At 45.3% G+C, this 24,921-nt stretch overlaps 1 protein-coding gene across 5 annotated transcripts in view; it reads left to right on the forward strand.

The window, feature by feature from the left end:
* PARD3B (par-3 family cell polarity regulator beta) overlaps positions 1–24,921 on the forward strand; it is a 2,197,040-nt gene that overhangs the window by 1,957,418 nt on the left and 214,701 nt on the right. For all 5 annotated transcript variants that reach the window (XM_069733662.1, XM_069733664.1, XM_069733663.1 and 2 more), the window contains exon 22: positions 5,903–5,979. In XM_069733662.1, coding sequence (XP_069589763.1) covers positions 5,903–5,979 — 77 coding nt within the window. The remainder of the gene's footprint in view (positions 1–5,902; positions 5,980–24,921) is intronic.

The raw sequence follows: 24,921 nt of genomic DNA on the forward strand, positions 1-24,921 counted from the left end.
CTGCATTGAGTGTTTATGTGTATATAAATAAAGATGAGCAAGCACTAGAATGCTCGGATGGTCATTGCTCGAACCAAATAATTCCTAATGCTCGGATGCTTAATTTGAGTAACAAGTATAACCAGAGTCAATGGGAAATCCGAGCATTTTTTCAAGTAGGTCCTACAAGGAGGTCTGGAGGGCAATGAAAATGTTGAAATGGATGGAAAAAGTTCTGAATGGAATGAGAGCAGCATGGGGAAGATCTCTTGAAGCATCTCTGACTCCCAGATCGGTGCTAAGAACAAAGGTGTCACACTTTTACTCCACATTAACCCCTCTGTGACCTTAGACGTACTATCCCGTCGAGGTGCCCTGGGCTTATCTGACCCTGGACGGGATAGTACGTCATAGCCGATCAGCCGCGCTCCCCCCGTGATCGCGGCCGGGTGTCAGCTGCTTATCGCATCAAAGATGATCGCGATGTGCCGGCGGTGCAGGGAAGCACCGCGCAGGGAGGGGGCTCCCTGCGGGCTTCCCTGAGACCCCCGGAGCAACGCGATGTGATCGCGTTGCTGCGAGGGTCTCACCTCCCTCCCTGCTCCCTCCAGCCCCGGATCCAAGATGGCCACGGATCCGGGTCCTGCAGGGAGGGAGGTGGCTTCACAGAGCCTGCTCAGAGCAGGCACTGTGAAGGCTGCAGCGCTGCATGTCAGATCAGTGATCTGACAGAGTGCTGTGCAAACTGTCAGATCACTGATCTGTGATGTCCCCCCCTGGGACAAAGTAAAAAAGTAAAAAAAAATTTTTCCAAATGTGTAAAAAAAATAAAAAAAAATATTCCAAAATAATGAAAAAAAAAAAATATTATTCCCATAAATACATTTCTTCATCTAAATAAATAAAAAAAACCAATAAAAGTACACATATTTAGTATCGCCGCGTCCGTAACGACCCGACCTATAAAACTGTCCCACTAGTTAACCCCTTCAGTAAACACCGTAAGAAAAAAAAAAAAAAACGAGGCAAAAAACAGCGCTTTATTATCATACCGCCGAACAAAAAGTGGAATAACACGCGATCAAAAGGACAGATATAAATAACCATGGTACCGCTGAAAGCGTCATATTGTCCCGCAAAAAACGAGCCGCCAGACAGCATCATCAGCAAAAGAATAAAAAAGTTATAGTCCTGAGAATAAAGCGATGCAAAAATAATTATTTTTTCTGTAAAATAGTTTTTATCGTATAAATGCGCCAAACCATAAAAAAATGATATAAATGAGGTATCGCTGTAATCGTACTGACCCGAAGAATAAAACTGATTTATCAATTTTACCAAACGCGGAACGGTATAAACGCCTCCCCCAATAGAAATTCATGAATAGCTGGTTTTTGGTCATTCTTCCTCACAAAAATCGGAATAAAAAGCGATCAAAAAATGTCACGTGCCCGAAAATGTTTTCAATAAAAACATCAACTCGTCCCGCAAAAAACAAGACCTCACATGACTCTGTGGACCAAAATATGGAAAAATTATAGCTCTCAAAATGTGGTATTGCAAAAAATATTTTTTGCAATAAAAAGGGTCTTTCAGTGTGACGGCAGCCAATCATAAAAATCCGCTAAAAACTCGCTATAAAAGTAAATCAAACCCCCCTTCATCACCCCCTTAGTTAGGGAAAAATAAAAAAAAAATGTATTTATTTCCATTTTCCCATTAGGGTTAGGGCTAGGGCTAGGGTTAGGGCTAGGGTTAGGGTTAGGGCTAGGGCTAGGGTTAGGGTTAGGGCTAGGGTTAGGGCTAGGGTTAGGGCTAGGGTTAGGGCTAGGGTTAGGGCTAGGGTTAGGGTTAGGGTTGGGGCTACAGTTAGGGTTGGGGCTAAAGTTAGGGTTAGGGTTTAGATTACATTTACAGTTGGGAATAGGGTTGGGATTAGGGTTAGGGGTGTGTCAGGGTTAGAGGTGTGGTTAGGGTTACTGTTGGAATTAGGGTTAGGGGTGTGTTTAGATTAGGGTTTCAGTTATAATTGGGGGGTTTCCACTGTTTCGGCACATCAGGGGCTCTCCAAACACGACATGGCGTCCGATCTCAATTCCAGCCAATTCTGCGTTGAAAAAGTAAAACAGTGCTCCTTCCCTTCCGAGCTCTCCTGTGTGCCCAAACAGGGGTTTACCCTCACATATGGGGTATCGGCGTACTCAGGACAAATTGGACAACAACTTTTGTGGACCAATTTCTCCTGTTACCCTTGGGAAAATACAAAACTGGGGGCTAAAAAATAATTTTTGTGGGAAAACAAAAAGATTTTTTATTTTCACGGCTCTGCGTTATAAACTGTAGTGAAACACTTGGGGGTTCAAAGTTCTCACAACACATCTAGATAAGTTCATTGAGGGGTCTAGTTTCCAATATGGGGTCACTTGTGGGGGGTTTCTACTGTTTAGGTACATTAGGGGCTCTGCAAACGCAATGTGACGCCTGCAGACCAATCCATCTAAGTCTGCATTCCAAATGATGCTCCTTCCCTTCCGAGCCCTCCCATGCGCCCAAACGGTGGTTCCCCCCCACATATCGGGTATCAGCGTACTCAGGACAAATTGGACAACAACATTTAGGGTCCAATTTCTCCTGCTAACCTTGGAAAAATACAAAACTGGGGGCTAAAATATAATTTTTGTGGAAAAAAAAATATTTTTTATTTGCACGGCTCTGCGTTATAAACTGTAGCGAAATACTTGGGGGTTCAAAGCTCTCACAACACATCAAGATGAGTTCCTTAGGGGGTCTACTTTCCAAAATGGTGTCACTTGTGGGGGGCTTCTACTGTTTAGGTACATTAGGGGCTCTGCAAACGCAATGTGACGCCTGCAGACCATTCCATCTAAGTCTGCATTCCAAATGGCGCTCCTTCCCTTCCGAGCCCTCCCATGCGCCCAAACGGTGGTTCCCCCCCACATATGGGGTATCAGTGTACTCAGGACAAATTGGACAACAACTTTTGGGGTCCAATTTCTCCTGTTACCCTAGGAAAAATACAAAACTGGGGCTAAAAAATAATTTTTGTGGGAAAAAAATTTTGTTTTATTTTTATGGCTCTGCATTATAAACTTCTGTGAAGCCCTTGGTGGGTCAAAGTGCTCACCACACATCCAGATAAGTTCCTTAGGGGGTCTACTTTCCAAAATGGTGTCACTTGTGGGGGGTTTCAATGTTTAGGCACATCAGTGGCTCTCCAAACGCAACATGGCGTCCCATCTCAATTCCTGTCAATTTTGCATTGAAAAGTCAAACGGCGCTCCTTCCCTTCCGAGCTCTCCCATGCACCCAAACAGTGGTTTACTGCCACATATGGGGTATCAGAGTACTCAGGACAAATTGGACAACAACTTTTGGGGTCCATTTTCTCCTGTTACCCTTGGTAAAATAAAACAAATTGGAGCTGAAGTAAATTTTTTGTGTAAAAAAGTTAAATGTTCATTTTTATTTAAACATTCCAAAAATTCCTATTAAACACCTGAAGGGTTAATAAACTTCTTGAATGTGGTTTTGAGCACCTTGAGGGGTGCAGTTTTTAGAATGGTGTCACATTGGGCATTTTCTATCATATAGACCCCTCAAAATGACTTCAAATGAGACGTGGTCCCTAAAAAAAAATGGTGTTGTAAAAATGAGAAATTGCTGGTCAACTTTTAACCCTTATAACTCCCTAACAAAAAAAAAAATTGGTTCCAAAATTATGCTGATGTAAAGGAGACATGTGGGAAATGTTACTTATTAAGTATTTTGTGTGACATATCTCTGTGATTTAATTGCATAAAAATTAAAAGTTTGAAAATTGCGAAATTTTCAAACTTTTCGCCAAATTTCCGTTTTTTTCACAAATAAACGCAGGTACTATCAAAGAAATGTTACCACTATCATGAAGTACAATATGTCACGAGAAAACAATGTCAGAATCACCAGGATCCGTTGAAGCGTTTCGGAGTTATAACCTCATAAAGGGACAGTGGTCAGAATTGTAAAAATTGGCCTGGTCATTGACGTGCAAACCACCCTTGGGGGTAAAGGGGTTAAGGATGGACAATAAAACATTCAAAATTGATAAGAAATTTGAGTTTACAGGAAAAAAAGATGTTAAATATTATTTCCTGTATAATGACTTTTATATAAGGCAAAATTTAAAAAGGATTAAAAAAATATTTTAATTAAACCAAAATAGAAATTTGTATTTAAAAATTGGACATCTCAGTGTAATATATGAAGTCAGCAAAGACTGGCAAAAATGTGATGGAAGAGGGACTCAGATATACCTTGTATTAGACATGAAAGAGGGCCTCATACACATTTTGTTCAAATTGTCATGTAGTGGTACTCCTAGACTCATAAAGTCCAAAGGCTGCCAAAAATTACAAGCAGGGTCATCCATACACCCTTGAAGGCACCAACTGTAGTACCTCATTCAAATATTGTGAACAAAGTATAGTTGTGGTACTCCTACACTCATAAAAGTTCTGCACAGTGCAAAGCCAGGCAAAAAATGGGTGGCCTCATTAACACATTAAGAAAGTGTAGTTGATGCTTTGGCCACAAGCTCTGACAAATCTAGGTATGTTTTCAGAAACCGCTGAACTACGTAGTTGAGTACTTGCCAAGCATGGTATGTGTGTGAGCTTGTCAAGTACCACCAGGTCACATCCATTATCACAAACGGCCATGCCTGGTTGAAAGCTCAGCAGCAAAATTCACAGATCTGTCTGGTCTGTTATTCCTTTAAGTAACTCTGCCTTGGTGTGCGGTTTGTCTCCTAGACAAATTAATTTCAGCAGATCCTGGTACCGCTTCGCTGAGGCAGTGCTGCAGAGCATCCAGCTTACGTGTGCTCTGAGATATCACGTCGTAGCTGGAGGATGAGGAGGAGCAGGAGGTGGTGCAGGAACTGGTGTAGGAGGTGGAGGAAACCCTGATAGAATTAGTGTCATCAATCCTCGGCGTCTGTACCCCATGTTCCATGCCAGGGTGGGACTTGGCCCTGGCCTCCACAATGTTCACCCAGTGTCCCGTCAATGTAATGTAGCATCCCTGGTTACAAGCACTTGTCCACATGTCAGTTGTGAAGTGGAAAATCCCAATAAGTGCATTGGTAAGGAGACGGGTGATCTTGTATGTGTCTAGTATGTGGGGATGGAGAAAGGAATCATTGATACATTGAAAGAAAGGTTAGTGACAGTAATTGTGAATCGCCTCTCAGGGCTGCTAGATATTTCTTCTTGTCCAGCATTTAGGCAGGGAAATAATAATGAGAGGTGACTGCACATATGCATAGCTCTATTTGTCCATTTCTTTTGTAGTTAGGGCTCATTGAATTATCAGTTTTCTATGTATGAGTTTTGTATGTGCTTTTCACGGATAGAACTCATACTTAGTATAGTCTGTGGGGCTGTTCACATCTGATTGGTTTTTCACACTGACTGGTCCTTGTAAAATTGTGAAGACATGTCAGATATATTGATCCAAACGTTCAATCAACATAATGCTTGTCTATGGACCTGAGAAAAAATCAGACAGCACTTAAATGCTATAAGAGCGTCTGTTTTTCATGGTCTTCTAGATACAAGAAGAGAGAAAAACCTTTGGGTGCACTGCAATTCACCAAGTTCATGTTTAAAAAAAAAGAGAAAAATAACTCTGAAATTGTTGCATCGACGCTTAGCTCTAAGCTGCAGAGTAATGCCTCTGCTCAAAGAGAAAATCTTTAGTAAGAAGTCATATCTAAGAACAAGGAATCACAGGTTTTCTCTGTTTGCTATATGATCCACCTGGTTATTATTTTCCCCTTACATTAAGCATAGACCAGAGGGGCATCTTGCAAGTAAATGTCCATCACTGCTATATATGTTCAATTTTATCTTTATCTTTGCAGGTGACTACACGAGGTCATAGTGGATCCCACAACCTCAGTTTTGAAGGAATTGAGCGACAGTATGCATCATTACCAAGGTAGGACCAAATGATTTATATTAAGCACCTTTAAAAGTAAATTGAAAAGAAATAGCTGAAGACATTTTGGTAACCTAGATTTTACAGTACGTTACAATAGTAAAGGTCTCTTTTACTTATATTCAAAAGTAACTAACGATGTTGGAATTGACTTGAATGTTCAGTCCAAGAAAACTGAAAGTTTTGCTTTCTTGTTGCCCAATAACCATGTCACAATGGAGATTTCGGCATGTGTTATAAGAGGTCAGAGTCAACGATGGGCTCTCTGTAGAGACCAATGACTTTTCATTCAAGCTTTTAGTTCTTTCCAGAAATATTACATTTAACATACGATGGTTGGTTACTAAACAAGACAAATTTTGTGTAATGATGTGCCGTGTACTAACGGTATTATGTTCCATTAAAGCTGATCTGTCCGCCCACTTAATGCCCTACATAAGGCAGCATATTGCAGTGACAGTCCATTGCAAGAGAAAATGACATGCACCACACATCCAAAACTTATACATTGAGCTATTGCGGCTAAACAAAGATTTACAAAATTGAACATGAGCTTCTTAGTCAACATTCTGTTTAGACTGTATACAGCCCACTGCCACATCACAGCGAACCTTTCATTGGGTATCTGACCTTAAAAATGCAGTGCCGTGCACCTACCACTATTGAAGTGATATCACACTAGCGGCGGGAGAGACCAGGTTCTCCACAGCACTAATTCTGCAAGACAAAGCCCCCATGGCTCCAGGTCACATCACTCCACAGTCAACAATGGCCACCAAATAGCACGAACATCAAGTGAAGGGATCCAAAAACTCACCTTCCACATGGTCTCAGACTAAGGGTACCGTCACACTATAACATTTCGATCGCTACGACGGTACGATTCGTGACGTTCCAGCGATATCGTTACGATATCGCTGTGTCTGACACGCAGCAGCGATCAGGGATCCTGCTGAGAATCGTACGTCGTAGCAGATCGTATGGAACTTTCTTTCATCGCTGGATCTCCCGCTGTCATCGCTAGATCGGTGTGTGTGACACCGATCTAGCGATCTAGCGATGCGATCCAGCGATGCGTTCGCTTGTAACCAGGGTAAACATCGGGTAACTAAGCGCAGGACCGCGCTTAGTTACCCGATGTTTACCCTGGTTACAAGCGTTAAACTAAAAAAAAACAAACAGCACATACTTACATTCTGGTGTCCGTCAGGTCCCTTGCCGTCTCTGCTTCCCGCACTGTGACTGCCGGCCGTAAAGTGAAAGCAGAGCACAGCGGCTGTGCTTTCACTTTCACTTTACGGCCGGCAGTCACTGAGTGCGGGAAGCAGACTGCAAGGGACCTGACGGACACCAGAATGTAAGTATGTGCTGTTTTTTTTTTTTTAGTTTAACGCTTGTAACCAGGGTAAACATCGGGTAACTAAGCGCGGTCCTGCGCTTAGTTACCCGATGTTTACCCTGGTTACCCAGGGACCTCGGCATCGTTGGTCGCTGGAGAGCTGTCTGTGTGACAGCTCCCCAGCGACCACACTACGATTTACCTACGATCACAGCCAGGTCATATCGCTGGTCGTGATCGTAGGTAAATCGTTTAGTGTGACGGTACCCTAAAAGCTGAGAGCAAGAATTGGTGAAACCCGACTCCTTTTTCTTCCTAATTAAAAATTCCTGGGCAAAATGGGAGAAGTGACAAACAGGGAGGACCAGAGTCTGTATTACTAAAGAGATTTTTGGATTTTATTTAGATACAAAGTTACAATAACAAATGAAGAAAATAATTTTCACAAAGAGATATAATGTGTACATGTAGAAATCAGTGATTAGATCCCAAGGTTTGTGGGTCGAGGAATCTGTCAGGGTACAATTAATTTGATATTAATCAAACAGACCAAAAGTTTGTCTTATGTTATATCTAAAATATAACGCTGGGAGCGTCACTCTGTCCGAAGCCTTTATAGACTGCGCAGGCGCAAGCGCCGGCACAGTCTGGCCCCCACAGAGTGACGCTCCCAGGAGATCACGGTATGCGTAAACACTGAACGCACACCGCGATCTCCAACAGAGAGGCAGGGACCGCCAGGAGGGTAAGTATTGGCTATATTCACCTGTCCCCCGTTCCAGTGCTGCGTGCGGCTCCGTCTCCGTGTCCCGGTCCTCTGCCTGTGACGTTCAGTTCAGAGGGCGCGATGACGCGCCTAATGTGCGCCGCCCTCTGACTGAACAGTCACAGCAAGAGGACCTGGAAGATGGCGGCGCGCAGCGGTGGAACGGGGCCAGGTGAATATAGCAAGTGTCGGGGGCCTGAGCTAGCGGCGATACCAGCACCTGACCCCCACAGCGCGCCGGTGTCCCCGCCTGCTCAGGCCCCCCAGCACTCGGCACCCAGCGACAATAGGTGAGTATGGTATTTTATTTTTTTTAATATATTTTGCGACAGCATGCGGGGCATATAATACAATGGAGCATCTTATGGGGGCCATCAACCATAATGGAGCAGTGTACGGGGCATATACTATGGAGCACCTTATGGGGGCCATAAACCATAATGGAGCAGTGTACGGGGGCATATACAATGGAGCATCTTATGGAGGCCATAAACCTTTATGGAGCAGTGTACGGGGGCATATACCATGGAGCATCTTATGGGGGCCATAAATCTTTATGGAGCAATGTACGGGGGCATATACCATGGGGCATCTTATGGGGGCCATAAACCTTTATGGAGCAGTGTACGGGTGCATATAATATGGAGCATCTTATGGGGGCCATCAACCATAATGGAGCAGTGTACCGGGCATATATTATGGAGCATCTTATGGGGCCATAAACCTTTATGGAGCAGTGTACGAGGGCATATACCATGGAGCATCTTATGGGGGCCATAAACCTTTATGGAGCAGTGTACGGGGGCATATACCATGGAGCATCTTATGGGGGCCATAAACCTTAATGGAGCAGCGTAAGGGGCATATGGATGGGAGCAGCAAATTAAAGAATGGTGGCGCAGGATGGGAGCAGCACATGACAGAATAGGGCAGCAAATGACAGAATGGGGGTGCAGGATGGCAGCAGCACATGACAGAACGGGGGTGCAGGATGGAAGCAGCACATGACAGAACGGGGGCGCAGGATGGGAGCAGCATATGACAGAACGGGGGCGCAGGATGGCAGCAGCACATAGTAACATAGTAACATAGTAACATAGTAACATAGTTAGTAAGGCCGAAAAAAGACATTTGTCCATCCAGTTCAGCCTATATTCCATCATAATAAATACCCAGATCTACGTCCTTCTACAGAACCTAATAATTGTATGATACAATATTGTTCTGCTCCAGGAAGACATCCAGGCCTCTCTTGAACCCCTCGACTGAGTTCGCCATCACCACCTCCTCAGGCAAGCAATTCCAGATTCTCACTGCCCTAACAGTAAAGAATCCTCTTCTATGTTGGTGGAAAAACCTTCTCTCCTCCAGACGCAAAGAATGCCCCCTTGTGCCCGTCACCTTCCTTGGTATAAACAGATCCTCAGCGAGATATTTGTATTGTCCCCTTATATACTTATACATGGTTATTAGATCGCCCCTCAGTCGTCTTTTTTCTAGACTAAATAATCCTAATTTCGCTAATCTATCTGGGTATTGTAGTTCTCCCATCCCCTTTATTAATTTTGTTGCCCTCCTTTGTACTCTCTCTAGTTCCATTATATCCTTCCTGAGCACCGGTGCCCAAAACTGGACACAGTACTCCATGTGCGGTCTAACTAGGGATTTGTACAGAGGCAGTATAATGCTCTCATCATGTGTATCCAGACCTCTTTTAATGCACCCCATGATCATGTTTGCCTTGGCAGCTGCTGCCTGGCACTGGCTGCTCCAGGTAAGTTTATCATTAACTAGGATCCCCAAGTCCTTCTCCCTGTCAGATTTACCCAGTGGTTTCCCGTTCAGTGTGTAATGGTGATATTGATTCCCTCTTCCCATGTGTATAACCTTACATTTATCATTGTTAAACCTCATCTGCCACCTTTCAGCCCAAGTTTCCAACTTATCCAGATCCATCTGTAGCAGAATACTATCTTCTCTTGTATTAACTGCTTTACATAGTTTTGTATCATCTGCAAATATCGATATTTTACTGTGTAAACCTTCTACCAGATCATTAATGAATATGTTGAAGAGAACAGGTCCCAATACTGACCCCTGCGGTACCCCACTGGTCACAGCGACCCAGTTAGAGACTATACCATTTATAACCACCCTCTGCTTTCTATCACTAAGCCAGTTACTAACCCATTTACACACATTTTCCCCCAGACCAAGCATTCTCATTTTGTGTACCAACCTCTTGTGCGGCACGGTATCAAACGCTTTGGAAAAATCGAGATATACCACGTCCAATGACTCACCGTGGTCCAGCCTATAGCTTACCTCTTCATAAAAACTGATTAGATTGGTTTGACAGGAGCGATTTCTCATAAACCCATGCTGATATGGAGTTAAACAGTTATTCTCATTGAGATAATCCAGAATAACATCCCTCAGAAACCCTTCAAATATTTTACCAACAATAGAGGTTAGACTTACTGGCCTATAATTTCCAGGTTCACTTTTAGAGCCCTTTTTGAATATTGGCACCACATTTGCTATGCGCCAGTCCTGCGGAACAGACCCTGTCGCTATAGAGTCACTAAAAATAAGAAATAATGGTTTATCTATTACATTACTTAGTTCTCTTAGTACTCGTGGGTGTATGCCATCCGGACCCGGAGATTTATCTATTTTAATCTTATTTAGCCGGTTTCGCACCTCTTCTTGGGTTAGATTGGTGACCCTTAATATAGGGTTTTCATTGTTTCTTGGGATTTCACCTAGCATTTCATTTTCCACCGTGAATACCGTGGAGAAGAAGGTGTTTAATATGTTAGCTTTTTCCTCGTCATCTACAACCATTCTTTCCTCACTATTTTTTAAGGGGCCTACATTTTCAGTTTTTATTCTTTTACTATTGATATAGTTGAAGAACAGTTTGGGATTAGTTTTACTCTCCTTAGCAATGTGCTTCTCTGTTTCCTTTTTGGCAGCTTTAATTAGTTTTTTAGATAAAGTATTTTTCTCCCTATAGTTTTTTAGAGCTTCAATGGTGCCATCCTGCTTTAGTAGTGCAAATGCTTTCTTTTTACTGTTAATTGCCTGTCTTACTTCTTTGTTTAGCCACATTGGGTTTTTCCTATTTCTAGTCCTTTTATTCCCACAAGGTATAAACCGCTTACACTGCCTATTTAGGATGTTCTTAAACATTTCCCATTTATTATCTGTATTCTCATTTCTGAGGATATTGTCCCAGTCTACCAGATTAAGGGCATCTCTAAGCTGTTCAAACTTTGCCTTCCTAAAGTTCAATGTTTTTGTGACTCCCTGACAAGTCCCCCTAGTGAAAGACAGGTGAAACTGCACAATATTGTGGTCGCTATTTCCTAAATGCCCAACCACCTGCAGATTTGTTATTCTGTCAGGTCTATTAGATAGTATTAGGTCTAAAAGTGCTGCTCCTCTGGTTGGATTCTGCACCAATTGTGAAAGATAATTTTTCTTGGTTATTAGCAGAAACCTGTTGCCTTTATGGGTTTCACAGGTTTCTGTTTCCCAGTTAATATCCGGGTAGTTAAAGTCCCCCATAACCAGGACCTCATTATGGGTTGCAGCTTCATCTATCTGCTTTAGAAGTAGACTTTCCATGCTTTCTGTTATATTTGGGGGTTTGTAACAGACCCCAATGAGAATTTTGTTACCATTTTTCCCTCCATGAATTTCAACCCATATGGACTCGACATCCTCATTCCCTTCGCTAATATCCTCCCTTAAAGTGGACTTTAGACAAGACTTTACATAGAGACAAACCCCTCCTCCTCTCCGATTTTTACGATCCTTTCTAAACAGATTGTAACCCTGTAAGTTAACTGCCCAGTCATAGCTTTCATCTAACCATGTCTCGGTTATTCCCACTATGTCAAAGTTACCTGTAGATATTTCTGCTTCTAGTTCTTCCATCTTGTTTGTCAGGCTTCTGGCGTTTGCGAGCATGCAGTTTAGAGGATTTTGTTTTGTTCCAATCTCCTCACTGTGGATTGTTTTAGAAATGTTCTTACCTCCCTTCTGAGTATGTTTTCCTGGGTCGTCTATGTTCGAGTCTAATGTTTTTCTTCCCGTCCCCTCTTCTTCTAGTTTAACGCCCTCCTGATGAGTGTAGCGAGTCTTCTGGCGAATGTGTGTTTCCCAGGTTTGTTGAGGTGTAGTCCGTCTCTGGCGAGGAGTCCATCATACCAGTAATTCACACCGTGGTCCAGGAATCCAAATCCTTGTTGTCTGCACCATCGTCTTAGCCAGTTGTTTGCATCAAGGATCCTGTTCCATCTCCTGGTGCCATGCCCGTCTACTGGAAGGATAGAAGAAAAAACTACCTGTGCATCCAGTTCCTTTACTTTCTTCCCCAACTCTTCAAAGTCCTTGCAGATTGTCGGTAGGTCCTTCCTTGCCGTGTCATTGGTGCCAACATGTATCAGAAGAAATGGGTGGACGTCCTTGGAGCTGAAGAGCTTTGGTATCCTATCGGTCACATCCTTGATCATCGCACCTGGAAGGCAGCATACTTCTCTTGCAGTTATGTCCGGTCTGCAGATGGCTGCTTCTGTGCCTCTCAGTAGTGAGTCTCCCACCACCACCACTCTTCGTTGCTTCTTGGCTGTACTTTTTGCTGTCACTTGTTGCTGTGTGCCCTTTTCTTTTTTGCTTGCTGGTATTGCTTCATTCTTAGGTGTGCCATCTTCATCCTCTACAAAGATTTGATATCGGTTCTTCAGTTGTGTGGTTGGTGATTTCTCCATGGTCTTCTTGCTTCTTTTGGTCACATGCTTCCACTCATCTGCTTTTGGAGGTTCTCTGACACTTTTTTCACCTTCTGTGACCAGTAGAGATGCTTCTGTTCTGTCTAGAAAGTCTTCATTCTCTTTGATGAGTTTCAAAGTTGCTATTCTTTCTTCCAGACCCCGTACCTTTTCTTCTAAAAGGGCCACTAGTCTACACTTCTGACAAGTGAAATTGGATTCTTCCTCTGGTCGATCTGTGAATATGTAGCACATGCTGCAGCTCACCATGTAGGTTGTCACATCTGCCATGTTGCTCCTAGATCCTGCTGACTTGCTGTGTGTTTTCCTTCTTGTGTAATCTACTCAGCCAAGCTCTCTTGCAATAATGTCCTACAGGCAAAAATTCGCGCGCCGTAAGGCGCGCGGTTTGGTGATGCTTTCGAAGCAGCTGGTCCCGGCTGTACCCAACGATCTTCTAGCTTAGGGAGACTTCGCGTCTCCCAGAAGGCACCTGGAATATGCAAATTAGCCTCCTGAAGCTTGAATCCCTGGTTTGGTGATGCTTTCGAAGCAGCTGGTCCCGGCTGTACCCAACGATCTTCTAGCTTAGGGAGACTTCGCGTCTCCCAGAAGGCACCTGGAATATGCAAATTAGCCTCCTGAAGCTTGAATCCCTGGTTTGGTGATGCTTTCGAAGCAGCTGGTCCCGGCTGTACCCAACGATCTTCTAGCTTAGGGAGACTTCGCGTCTCCCAGAAGGCACCTGGAATATGCAAATTAGCCTCCTGAAGCTTGAATCCCTGGTTTGGTGATGCTTTCGAAGCAGCTGGTCCCGGCTGTACCCAACGATCTTCTAGCTTAGGGAGACTTCGCGTCTCCCAGAAGGCACCTGGAATATGCAAATTAGCCTCCTGAAGCTTGAATCCCTGGTTTGGTGATGCTTTCGAAGCAGCTGGTCCCGGCTGTACCCAACGATCTTCTAGCTTAGGGAGACTTCGCGTCTCCCAGAAGGCACCTGGAATATGCAAATTAGCCTCCTGAAGCTTGAATCCCTGGTTTGGTGATGCTTTCGAAGCAGCTGGTCCCGGCTGTACCCAACGATCTTCTAGCTTAGGGAGACTTCGCGTCTCCCAGAAGGCACCTGGAATATGCAAATTAGCCTCCTGAAGCTTGAATCCCTGGTTTGGTGATGCTTTCGAAGCAGCTGGTCCCGGCTGTACCCAACGATCTTCTAGCTTAGGGAGACTTCGCGTCTCCCAGAAGGCACCTGGAATATGCAAATTAGCCTCCTGAAGCTTGAATCCCTGGTTTGGTGATGCTTTCGAAGCAGCTGGTCCCGGCTGTACCCAACGATCTTCTAGCTTAGGGAGACTTCGCTTCTCCCAGAAGGCACCTGGAATATGCAAATTAGCCTCCTGAAGCTTGAATCCCTGGTTTGGTGATGCTTTCGAAGCAGCTGGTCCCGGCTGTACCCAACGATCTTCTAGCTTAGGGAGACTTCGCGTCTCCCAGAAGGCACCTGGAATATGCAAATTAGCCTCCTGAAGCTTGAATCCCTGGTTTGGTGATGCTTTCGAAGCAGCTGGTCCCGGCTGTACCCAACGATCTTCTAGCTTAGGGAGACTTCGCTTCTCCCAGAAGGCACCTGGAATATGCAAATTAGCCTCCTGAAGCTTGAATCCCTGGTTTGGTGATGCTTTCGAAGCAGCTGGTCCCGGCTGTACCCAACGATCTTCTAGCTTAGGGAGACTTCGCGTCTCCCAGAAGGCAACTGGAATATGCAAATTAGCCTCCTGAAGCTTGAATCCCTGGTTTGGTGATGCTTTCGAAGCAGCTGGTCCCGGCTGTACCCAACGATCTTCTAGCTTAGGGAGACTTCGCGTCTCCCAGAAGGCACCTGGAATATGCAAATTAGCCTCCTGAAGCTTGAATCCCTGGTTTGGTGATGCTTTCGAAGCAGCTGGTCCCGGCTGTACCCAACGATCTTCTAGCTTAGGGAGACTTCGCGTCTCCCAGAAGGCACCTGGAATATGCAAATTAGCCTCCTGAAGCTTGAATCCCTGGTTTGGTGATGCTTTCGAAGCAGCTGGTCCCGGCTGTACCCAACGATCTTCTAGCTTAGGGAGACTTCGCTTCTCCCAGAAGGCACCTGGAATATGCAAATTAGCCTCCTGAAGCTTGAATCCCTGGTTTGGTGATGCTTTCGAAGCAGCTGGTCCCGGCTGTACCCAACGATCTTCTAGCTTAGGGAGACTTCGCGTCTCCCAGAAGGCACCTGGAATATGCAAATTAGCCTCCTGAAGCTTGAATCCCTGGTTTGGTGATGCTTTCGAAGCAGCTGGTCCCGGCTGTACCCAACGATCTTCTAGCTTAGGGAGACTTCGCTTCTCCCAGAAGGCACCTGGAATATGCAAATTAGCCTCCTGAAGCTTGAATCCCTGGTTTGGTGATGCTTTCGAAGCAGCTGGTCCCGGCTGTACCCAACGATCTTCTAGCTTAGGGAGACTTCGCGTCTCCCAGAAGGCACCTGGAATATGCAAATTAGCCTCCTGAAGCTTGAATCCCTGGTTTGGTGATGCTTTCGAAGCAGCTGGTCCCGGCTGTACCCAACGATCTTCTAGCTTAGGGAGACTTCGCGTCTCCCAGAAGGCACCTGGAATATGCAAATTAGCCTCCTGAAGCTTGAATCCCTGGTTTGGTGATGCTTTCGAAGCAGCTGGTCCCGGCTGTACCCAACGATCTTCTAGCTTAGGGAGACTTCGCGTCTCCCAGAAGGCACCTGGAATATGCAAATTAGCCTCCTGAAGCTTGAATCCCTGGTTTGGTGATGCTTTCGAAGCAGCTGGTCCCGGCTGTACCCAACGATCTTCTAGCTTAGGGAGACTTCGCGTCTCCCAGAAGGCACCTGGAATATGCAAATTAGCCTCCTGAAGCTTGAATCCCTGGTTTGGTGATGCTTTCGAAGCAGCTGGTCCCGGCTGTACCCAACGATCTTCTAGCTTAGGGAGACTTCGCTTCTCCCAGAAGGCACCTGGAATATGCAAATTAGCCTCCTGAAGCTTGAATCCCTGGTTTGGTGATGCTTTCGAAGCAGCTGGTCCCGGCTGTACCCAACGATCTTCTAGCTTAGGGAGACTTCGCGTCTCCCAGAAGGCACCTGGAATATGCAAATTAGCCTCCTGAAGCTTGAATCCCTGGTTTGGTGATGCTTTCGAAGCAGCTGGTCCCGGCTGTACCCAACGATCTTCTAGCTTAGGGAGACTTCGCTTCTCCCAGAAGGCACCTGGAATATGCAAATTAGCCTCCTGAAGCTTGAATCCCTGGTTTGGTGATGCTTTCGAAGCAGCTGGTCCCGGCTGTACCCAACGATCTTCTAGCTTAGGGAGACTTCGCGTCTCCCAGAAGGCACCTGGAATATGCAAATTAGCCTCCTGAAGCTTGAATCCCTGGTTTGGTGATGCTTTCGAAGCAGCTGGTCCCGGCTGTACCCAACGATCTTCTAGCTTAGGGAGACTTCGCGTCTCCCAGAAGGCACCTGGAATATGCAAATTAGCCTCCTGAAGCTTGAATCCCTGGTTTGGTGATGCTTTCGAAGCAGCTGGTCCCGGCTGTACCCAACGATCTTCTAGCTTAGGGAGACTTCGCGTCTCCCAGAAGGCACCTGGAATATGCAAATTAGCCTCCTGAAGCTTGAATCCCTGGTTTGGTGATGCTTTCGAAGCAGCTGGTCCCGGCTGTACCCAACGATCTTCTAGCTTAGGGAGACTTCGCGTCTCCCAGAAGGCACCTGGAATATGCAAATTAGCCTCCTGAAGCTTGAATCCCTGGTTTGGTGATGCTTTCGAAGCAGCTGGTCCCGGCTGTACCCAACGATCTTCTAGCTTAGGGAGACTTCGCGTCTCCCAGAAGGCACCTGGAATATGCAAATTAGCCTCCTGAAGCTTGAATCCCTGGTTTGGTGATGCTTTCGAAGCAGCTGGTCCCGGCTGTACCCAACGATCTTCTAGCTTAGGGAGACTTCGCTTCTCCCAGAAGGCACCTGGAATATGCAAATTAGCCTCCTGAAGCTTGAATCCCTGGTTTGGTGATGCTTTCGAAGCAGCTGGTCCCGGCTGTACCCAACGATCTTCTAGCTTAGGGAGACTTCGCGTCTCCCAGAAGGCACCTGGAATATGCAAATTAGCCTCCTGAAGCTTGAATCCCTGGTTTGGTGATGCTTTCGAAGCAGCTGGTCCCGGCTGTACCCAACGATCTTCTAGCTTAGGGAGACTTCGCTTCTCCCAGAAGGCACCTGGAATATGCAAATTAGCCTCCTGAAGCTTGAATCCCTGGTTTGGTGATGCTTTCGAAGCAGCTGGTCCCGGCTGTACCCAACGATCTTCTAGCTTAGGGAGACTTCGCGTCTCCCAGAAGGCACCTGGAATATGCAAATTAGCCTCCTGAAGCTTGAATCCCTGGTTTGGTGATGCTTTCGAAGCAGCTGGTCCCGGCTGTACCCAACGATCTTCTAGCTTAGGGAGACTTCGCGTCTCCCAGAAGGCACCTGGAATATGCAAATTAGCCTCCTGAAGCTTGAATCCCTGGTTTGGTGATGCTTTCGAAGCAGCTGGTCCCGGCTGTACCCAACGATCTTCTAGCTTAGGGAGACTTCGCGTCTCCCAGAAGGCACCTGGAATATGCAAATTAGCCTCCTGAAGCTTGAATCCCTGGTTTGGTGATGCTTTCGAAGCAGCTGGTCCCGGCTGTACCCAACGATCTTCTAGCTTAGGGAGACTTCGCTTCTCCCAGAAGGCACCTGGAATATGCAAATTAGCCTCCTGAAGCTTGAATCCCTGGTTTGGTGATGCTTTCGAAGCAGCTGGTCCCGGCTGTACCCAACGATCTTCTAGCTTAGGGAGACTTCGCGTCTCCCAGAAGGCACCTGGAATATGCAAATTAGCCTCCTGAAGCTTGAATCCCTGGTTTGGTGATGCTTTCGAAGCAGCTGGTCCCGGCTGTACCCAACGATCTTCTAGCTTAGGGAGACTTCGCTTCTCCCAGAAGGCACCTGGAATATGCAAATTAGCCTCCTGAAGCTTGAATCCCTGGTTTGGTGATGCTTTCGAAGCAGCTGGTCCCGGCTGTACCCAACGATCTTCTAGCTTAGGGAGACTTCGCGTCTCCCAGAAGGCACCTGGAATATGCAAATTAGCCTCCTGAAGCTTGAATCCCTGGTTTGGTGATGCTTTCGAAGCAGCTGGTCCCGGCTGTACCCAACGATCTTCTAGCTTAGGGAGACTTCGCGTCTCCCAGAAGGCACCTGGAATATGCAAATTAGCCTCCTGAAGCTTGAATCCCTGGTTTGGTGATGCTTTCGAAGCAGCTGGTCCCGGCTGTACCCAACGATCTTCTAGCTTAGGGAGACTTCGCGTCTCCCAGAAGGCACCTGGAATATGCAAATTAGCCTCCTGAAGCTTGAATCCCTGGTTTGGTGATGGTTTCGAAGCAGCTGGTCCCGGCTGTACCCAACGATCTTCTAGCTTAGGGAGACTTCGCGTCTCCCAGAAGGCACCTGGAATATGCAAATTAGCCTCCTGAAGCTTGAATCCCTGGTTTGGTGATGCTTTCGAAGCAGCTGGTCCCGGCTGTACCCAACGATCTTCTAGCTTAGGGAGACTTCGCGTCTCCCAGAAGGCACCTGGAATATGCAAATTAGCCTCCTGAAGCTTGAATCCCTGGTTTGGTGATGCTTTCGAAGCAGCTGGTCCCGGCTGTACCCAACGATCTTCTAGCTTAGGGAGACTTCGCGTCTCCCAGAAGGCACCTGGAATATGCAAATTAGCCTCCTGAAGCTTGAATCCCTGGTTTGGTGATGCTTTCGAAGCAGCTGGTCCCGGCTGTACCCAACGATCTTCTAGCTTAGGGAGACTTCGCGTCTCCCAGAAGGCACCTGGAATATGCAAATTAGCCTCCTGAAGCTTGAATCCCTGGTTTGGTGATGCTTTCGAAGCAGCTGGTCCCGGCTGTACCCAACGATCTTCTAGCTTAGGGAGACTTCGCTTCTCCCAGAAGGCACCTGGAATATGCAAATTAGCCTCCTGAAGCTTGAATCCCTGGTTTGGTGATGCTTTCGAAGCAGCTGGTCCCGGCTGTACCCAACGATCTTCTAGCTTAGGGAGACTTCGCGTCTCCCAGAAGGCACCTGGAATATGCAAATTAGCCTCCTGAAGCTTGAATCCCTGGTTTGGTGATGCTTTCGAAGCAGCTGGTCCCGGCTGTACCCAACGATCTTCTAGCTTAGGGAGACTTCGCTTCTCCCAGAAGGCACCTGGAATATGCAAATTAGCCTCCTGAAGCTTGAATCCCTGGTTTGGTGATGCTTTCGAAGCAGCTGGTCCCGGCTGTACCCAACGATCTTCTAGCTTAGGGAGACTTCGCGTCTCCCAGAAGGCACCTGGAATATGCAAATTAGCCTCCTGAAGCTTGAATCCCTGGTTTGGTGATGCTTTCGAAGCAGCTGGTCCCGGCTGTACCCAACGATCTTCTAGCTTAGGGAGACTTCGCGTCTCCCAGAAGGCACCTGGAATATGCAAATTAGCCTCCTGAAGCTTGAATCCCTGGTTTGGTGATGCTTTCGAAGCAGCTGGTCCCGGCTGTACCCAACGATCTTCTAGCTTAGGGAGACTTCGCGTCTCCCAAAAGGCACCTGGAATATGCAAATTAGCCTCCTGAAGCTTGAATCCCTGGTTTGGTGATGGTTTCGAAGCAGCTGGTCCCGGCTGTACCCAACGATCTTCTAGCTTAGGGAGACTTCGCGTCTCCCAGAAGGCACCTGGAATATGCAAATTAGCCTCCTGAAGCTTGAATCCCTGGTTTGGTGATGCTTTCGAAGCAGCTGGTCCCGGCTGTACCCAACGATCTTCTAGCTTAGGGAGACTTCGCGTCTCCCAGAAGGCACCTGGAATATGCAAATTAGCCTCCTGAAGCTTGAATCCCTGGTTTGGTGATGCTTTCGAAGCAGCTGGTCCCGGCTGTACCCAACGATCTTCTAGCTTAGGGAGACTTCGCGTCTCCCAGAAGGCACCTGGAATATGCAAATTAGCCTCCTGAAGCTTGAATCCCTGGTTTGGTGATGCTTTCGAAGCAGCTGGTCCCGGCTGTACCCAACGATCTTCTAGCTTAGGGAGACTTCGCGTCTCCCAGAAGGCACCTGGAATATGCAAATTAGCCTCCTGAAGCTTGAATCCCTGGTTTGGTGATGCTTTCGAAGCAGCTGGTCCCGGCTGTACCCAACGATCTTCTAGCTTAGGGAGACTTCGCGTCTCCCAGAAGGCACCTGGAATATGCAAATTAGCCTCCTGAAGCTTGAATCCCTGGTTTGGTGATGCTTTCGAAGCAGCTGGTCCCGGCTGTACCCAACGATCTTCTAGCTTAGGGAAACTTCGCGTCTCCCAGAAGGCACCTGGAATATGCAAATTAGCCTCCTGAAGCTTGAATCCCTGGTTTGGTGATGCTTTCGAAGCAGCTGGTCCCGGCTGTACCCAACGATCTTCTAGCTTAGGGAGACTTCGCGTCTCCCAGAAGGCACCTGGAATATGCAAATTAGCCTCCTGAAGCTTGAATCCCTGGTTTGGTGATGCTTTCGAAGCAGCTGGTCCCGGCTGTACCCAACGATCTTCTAGCTTAGGGAGACTTCGCTTCTCCCAGAAGGCACCTGGAATATGCAAATTAGCCTCCTGAAGCTTGAATCCCTGGTTTGGTGATGCTTTCGAAGCAGCTGGTCCCGGCTGTACCCAACGATCTTCTAGCTTAGGGAGACTTCGCTTCTCCCAGAAGGCACCTGGAATATGCAAATTAGCCTCCTGAAGCTTGAATCCCTGGTTTGGTGATGCTTTCGAAGCAGCTGGTCCCGGCTGTACCCAACGATCTTCTAGCTTAGGGAGACTTCGCGTCTCCCAGAAGGCACCTGGAATATGCAAATTAGCCTCCTGAAGCTTGAATCCCTGGTTTGGTGATGCTTTCGAAGCAGCTGGTCCCGGCTGTACCCAACGATCTTCTAGCTTAGGGAGACTTCGCTTCTCCCAGAAGGCACCTGGAATATGCAAATTAGCCTCCTGAAGCTTGAATCCCTGGTTTGGTGATGCTTTCGAAGCAGCTGGTCCCGGCTGTACCCAACGATCTTCTAGCTTAGGGAGACTTCGCGTCTCCCAGAAGGCACCTGGAATATGCAAATTAGCCTCCTGAAGCTTGAATCCCTGGTTTGGTGATGCTTTCGAAGCAGCTGGTCCCGGCTGTACCCAACGATCTTCTAGCTTAGGGAGACTTCGCTTCTCCCAGAAGGCACCTGGAATATGCAAATTAGCCTCCTGAAGCTTGAATCCCTGGTTTGGTGATGCTTTCGAAGCAGCTGGTCCCGGCTGTACCCAACGATCTTCTAGCTTAGGGAGGCTTCGCTTCTCCCAGAAGGCACCTGGAATATGCAAATTAGCCTCCTGAAGCTTGAATCCCTGGTTTGCACATGACAGAACGGGGGTGCAGGATGGAAGCAGCACATGACAGAACGGGGGCGCAGGATGGGAGCAGCACATGACAGGATGGGGGCGCAGGATGAGAGCAGCAAATGACAGAATGGAGGCGCAGGATGGGTGCAGCACATGTCAGAATGGGGACGCAGGATGGGTGCAGCACATGTCAGAATGGGGGCGCAGGGTGGGTGCAGCACATGACAGGATGGGGACGCAGGATGGAGCAGCACATACCAGGATGGAGACCATATACCAATATAAATGCTCGCCACCCGGGCGTAGAACGGGTTCAATAGCTAGTATAAGTATAGCCGTAAAAGACAAAAAGACACACTAATTCCTGAATGAAGGACTGATATAACTCAGTTATATGTGCACAATGTTGTCCTATTGGACAACAGATAAATAGCGCTAGTGTAATGAGGTTTTAGTCATAAATGTTGTGAATAGTCATTGCTTTAGTAGGCCTATACTCAGACATACTCAGAGGAGAACTCAGCCGAGGCACAGGCAGGACTAATACAATGGGTAAATACCTTATATGAATTTACTTTAGTCAAACATAGTGTGTCTGAGTATAGTCCTCCTAAAGCCATGACTATTGACAACATTTATGACTGAAACCTCATTACACTAGCGCTATTTATCTGTTGTCCAATAGGACAACATTGTGCACATATAATTGACTTATATCGGTCCTTCATTCATGAATTTGTGTGTCTTTTATGGCTATACTTATGTATAACATAAGATAAACTTTTGGTCTGCTTGATTAATATCAAATTAATTGTATCCTGACCCATTCCTCGACCCACACATCTTAGGATCTAATCATTGATTTGTACATGTACCCATTATATCTCTCTGTGAAACATTATTATCTTAATTTCCTATTGTAACTTTGTATCTAAACAAAATCCAAAAATCTTTTTTTGCAATATAGACTCTGGTCCTCCCTGTTTGTCAAATCACAAAGAGTTACTAGTATATGGGTACATTATATAAAAAAATGTGGAACTGGTGACTTTGTACAATTCAAGTAGGAAAAGTGCTGGTACAAAGTAAAGCAAAAAAGATAGGGCAGCCATGAATATTATATGAAAAATTGGTGCATTAACCAACTGAAGTTCTAACGGAATCCATAGTATGGGTTTAAACATACTCATGAATTGATTTGCAGTCTGAAATGTGTAGGAAATTTGCTTACTATACTTGGATGTACTTTAGGATGTAATTTTTTTAATCCCACTGGAAAAAAATTAATGTTCTTACCTGGAATCACAGCTGGATGGATTTTTCTTTTGGATACACCATAACAGAAACCCAACAGACTTGATTTTAATCAATGGTGTCCACCAAAGTCAGCTAATTTCTTTCATGTGACGGATCCTATACTGTAGTTAATTTAGCTGTTCTGTTCTTATAACGGAAGTTAACAACAGATTTAACTCCTTAACAACCAGAGGTGTTTTTGCTTTTGCATTTTCCTTTTTTGCTCCCCTTCTTCCCAGAGCCATAACTTTTTCTTTATTTTTTTTTTACAAAATGGCCATGTGAAAGCTTGTTTCTTGCAGGACAAGTTGTACTTTTGAATGACACCATCGGATTTAACATATTGTGTACTGGAAAACAGGAAAAAATTACAAGTACCGTGAAGTTGCATAAAAAAGTGCAATCCCACAGTTGTTTATTTTTTTTTTTACCATTTTCACTAAATACTAAAACTGACCTGCCATTATGGTTCTCCATGCCATTAGTAGTTCATAGACACCAAACATGTATAGGTTCTTTTTATTTAAATGGTGGCAAAAATTCCAAAGTTTGTTAAATAAAAAGGGCTATTTTCTGATACCCATAACACCTCCATTTTTCGTGATCTTGGCGATTCGGAATGCGGTGATACCAAATATCTGTATATTTCATTTTTTGTTGTTGTTGTTTCATTTTGAATGGGGCAAAGGGGGGGGGTGATTTGAACTTTTATATTTTTAAAAAGTTTTTTTTTACTGTTTGCATGCTTCAATAGTCCCCATGGGAGACTAGAAGCTCCAGTTTTACGATCGGCTCAGCTACATACAGGCAATGATCAGATCTCCTGTATGTAGCAGAAATGCTCACTTGCCATGAGCGCCGATCTCCGGGCAGAGATTATAGCAATCTAGCTGTGCAACCACAGAGATCTACTAGAGACCTCTGGTTGTCATGTCAACCTATTGGTGACCAATGATCACGTGACGGGGTCACCGATGGGTGGGATTTCCGTGTGCTTGTTGGAAGCGTGAGTTAAATGCTGCTGTGACAGATTGACAGCAGCATTTAACAGGTTAACAGCCGTGGGTGGATCGCACTTCCCCCCGGCTACTGTGGGCACATGTCAGCTGTACAGATCAGCTGTCATGTGTCCAGAAAGGTGTGGGCTCAGCACCAGAGCCCGCACCAAACAGGGGGAGTCCTATTACGCCCGATGTTGGAAAGGGGTTAGCATACCCAGATGTGATTCAAGACTTTTGAGTCTAGTATATTTATGAGGCCAGCTCCTTCCTGCCTTTCAAGGTGGTGATCAACTGGCTGCTGCATATATGCGCATGGACAAAAGTACTTTTGTGATATCCATAGCTGTTGTGTGTTCATATCAGTATTTTCATGTTCAATCGTAAACATTAGTTTTGCAGAATTTAGCTGCATGATTTCTAAGTCTCTTCGTGATAAACAGACGGCAGTTTTTTAGTCTTTATTCTCTTTCTTAAAACAAACTATAGAATGCGGCATATCTCGAAGGATGACTAGCCTTATTTTCATGATTATGCTGGAACTAGTGAACAACTTAATTTATCTCAAGATGAAGTTATTCTGCTATTATACCGTGTAGCATAAGTATGTTTTGAGGTTTTTTTACAGATCATTTTGACATTTACATGTGAATCTGCAGTGTAAATATTAAATATCTTCCTTCCAATTTTTTCTTATAAACAATAAATCCTTGGAAAAAATCTGATGCTATCAAGTGTGGATTGTTGAGTAAAAATATCAATATATATTACACTGCGGCAGATAAAAGTTCCTCTAAAATCCTTTTTATTAACCAGGCTAATATGGTTGTAACAATTTTATTGTGGCACCAAAGGGGAGTTATTATCTTCCACTTTATTGTCAGCAGTCTGTTCAGCTACAAAACCTGCAAATAAAGACAGAAATAAAAGTAATAGTAATTATAAAGAAATGAACAGGTAAGCCACAGTGGTCTACAGAAACAATATCCTTAAATAATGAATTCACCTAATATTAAATCCCATTAGACCCCAAGGCATGAAACTGATCATTCTATAAATTCTGATAGTACATCTATATCTGAAATATGCATAACACTGGTGAAAAAGTATTCTGTATACCAATAAATTATACTATATGACAGCGATCAGCAGAATCAGATGCTTTGAAATTTGAATTTGCAAATTTTCAACAAAAATTTTATTTGGAGTGAATATAGCTGTGTAAATCTCGATACTAGAAAGTTTGTTATTAGGATTGGGATTAGGGTTAGGATAGGGATTAGGGTTGGGATTAGGGTTGTGA

The sequence above is a fragment of the Ranitomeya imitator genome, chromosome 7, assembly GCF_032444005.1.
Source record: "Ranitomeya imitator isolate aRanImi1 chromosome 7, aRanImi1.pri, whole genome shotgun sequence".
Lineage (NCBI taxonomy): Eukaryota > Metazoa > Chordata > Amphibia > Anura > Dendrobatidae > Ranitomeya > Ranitomeya imitator.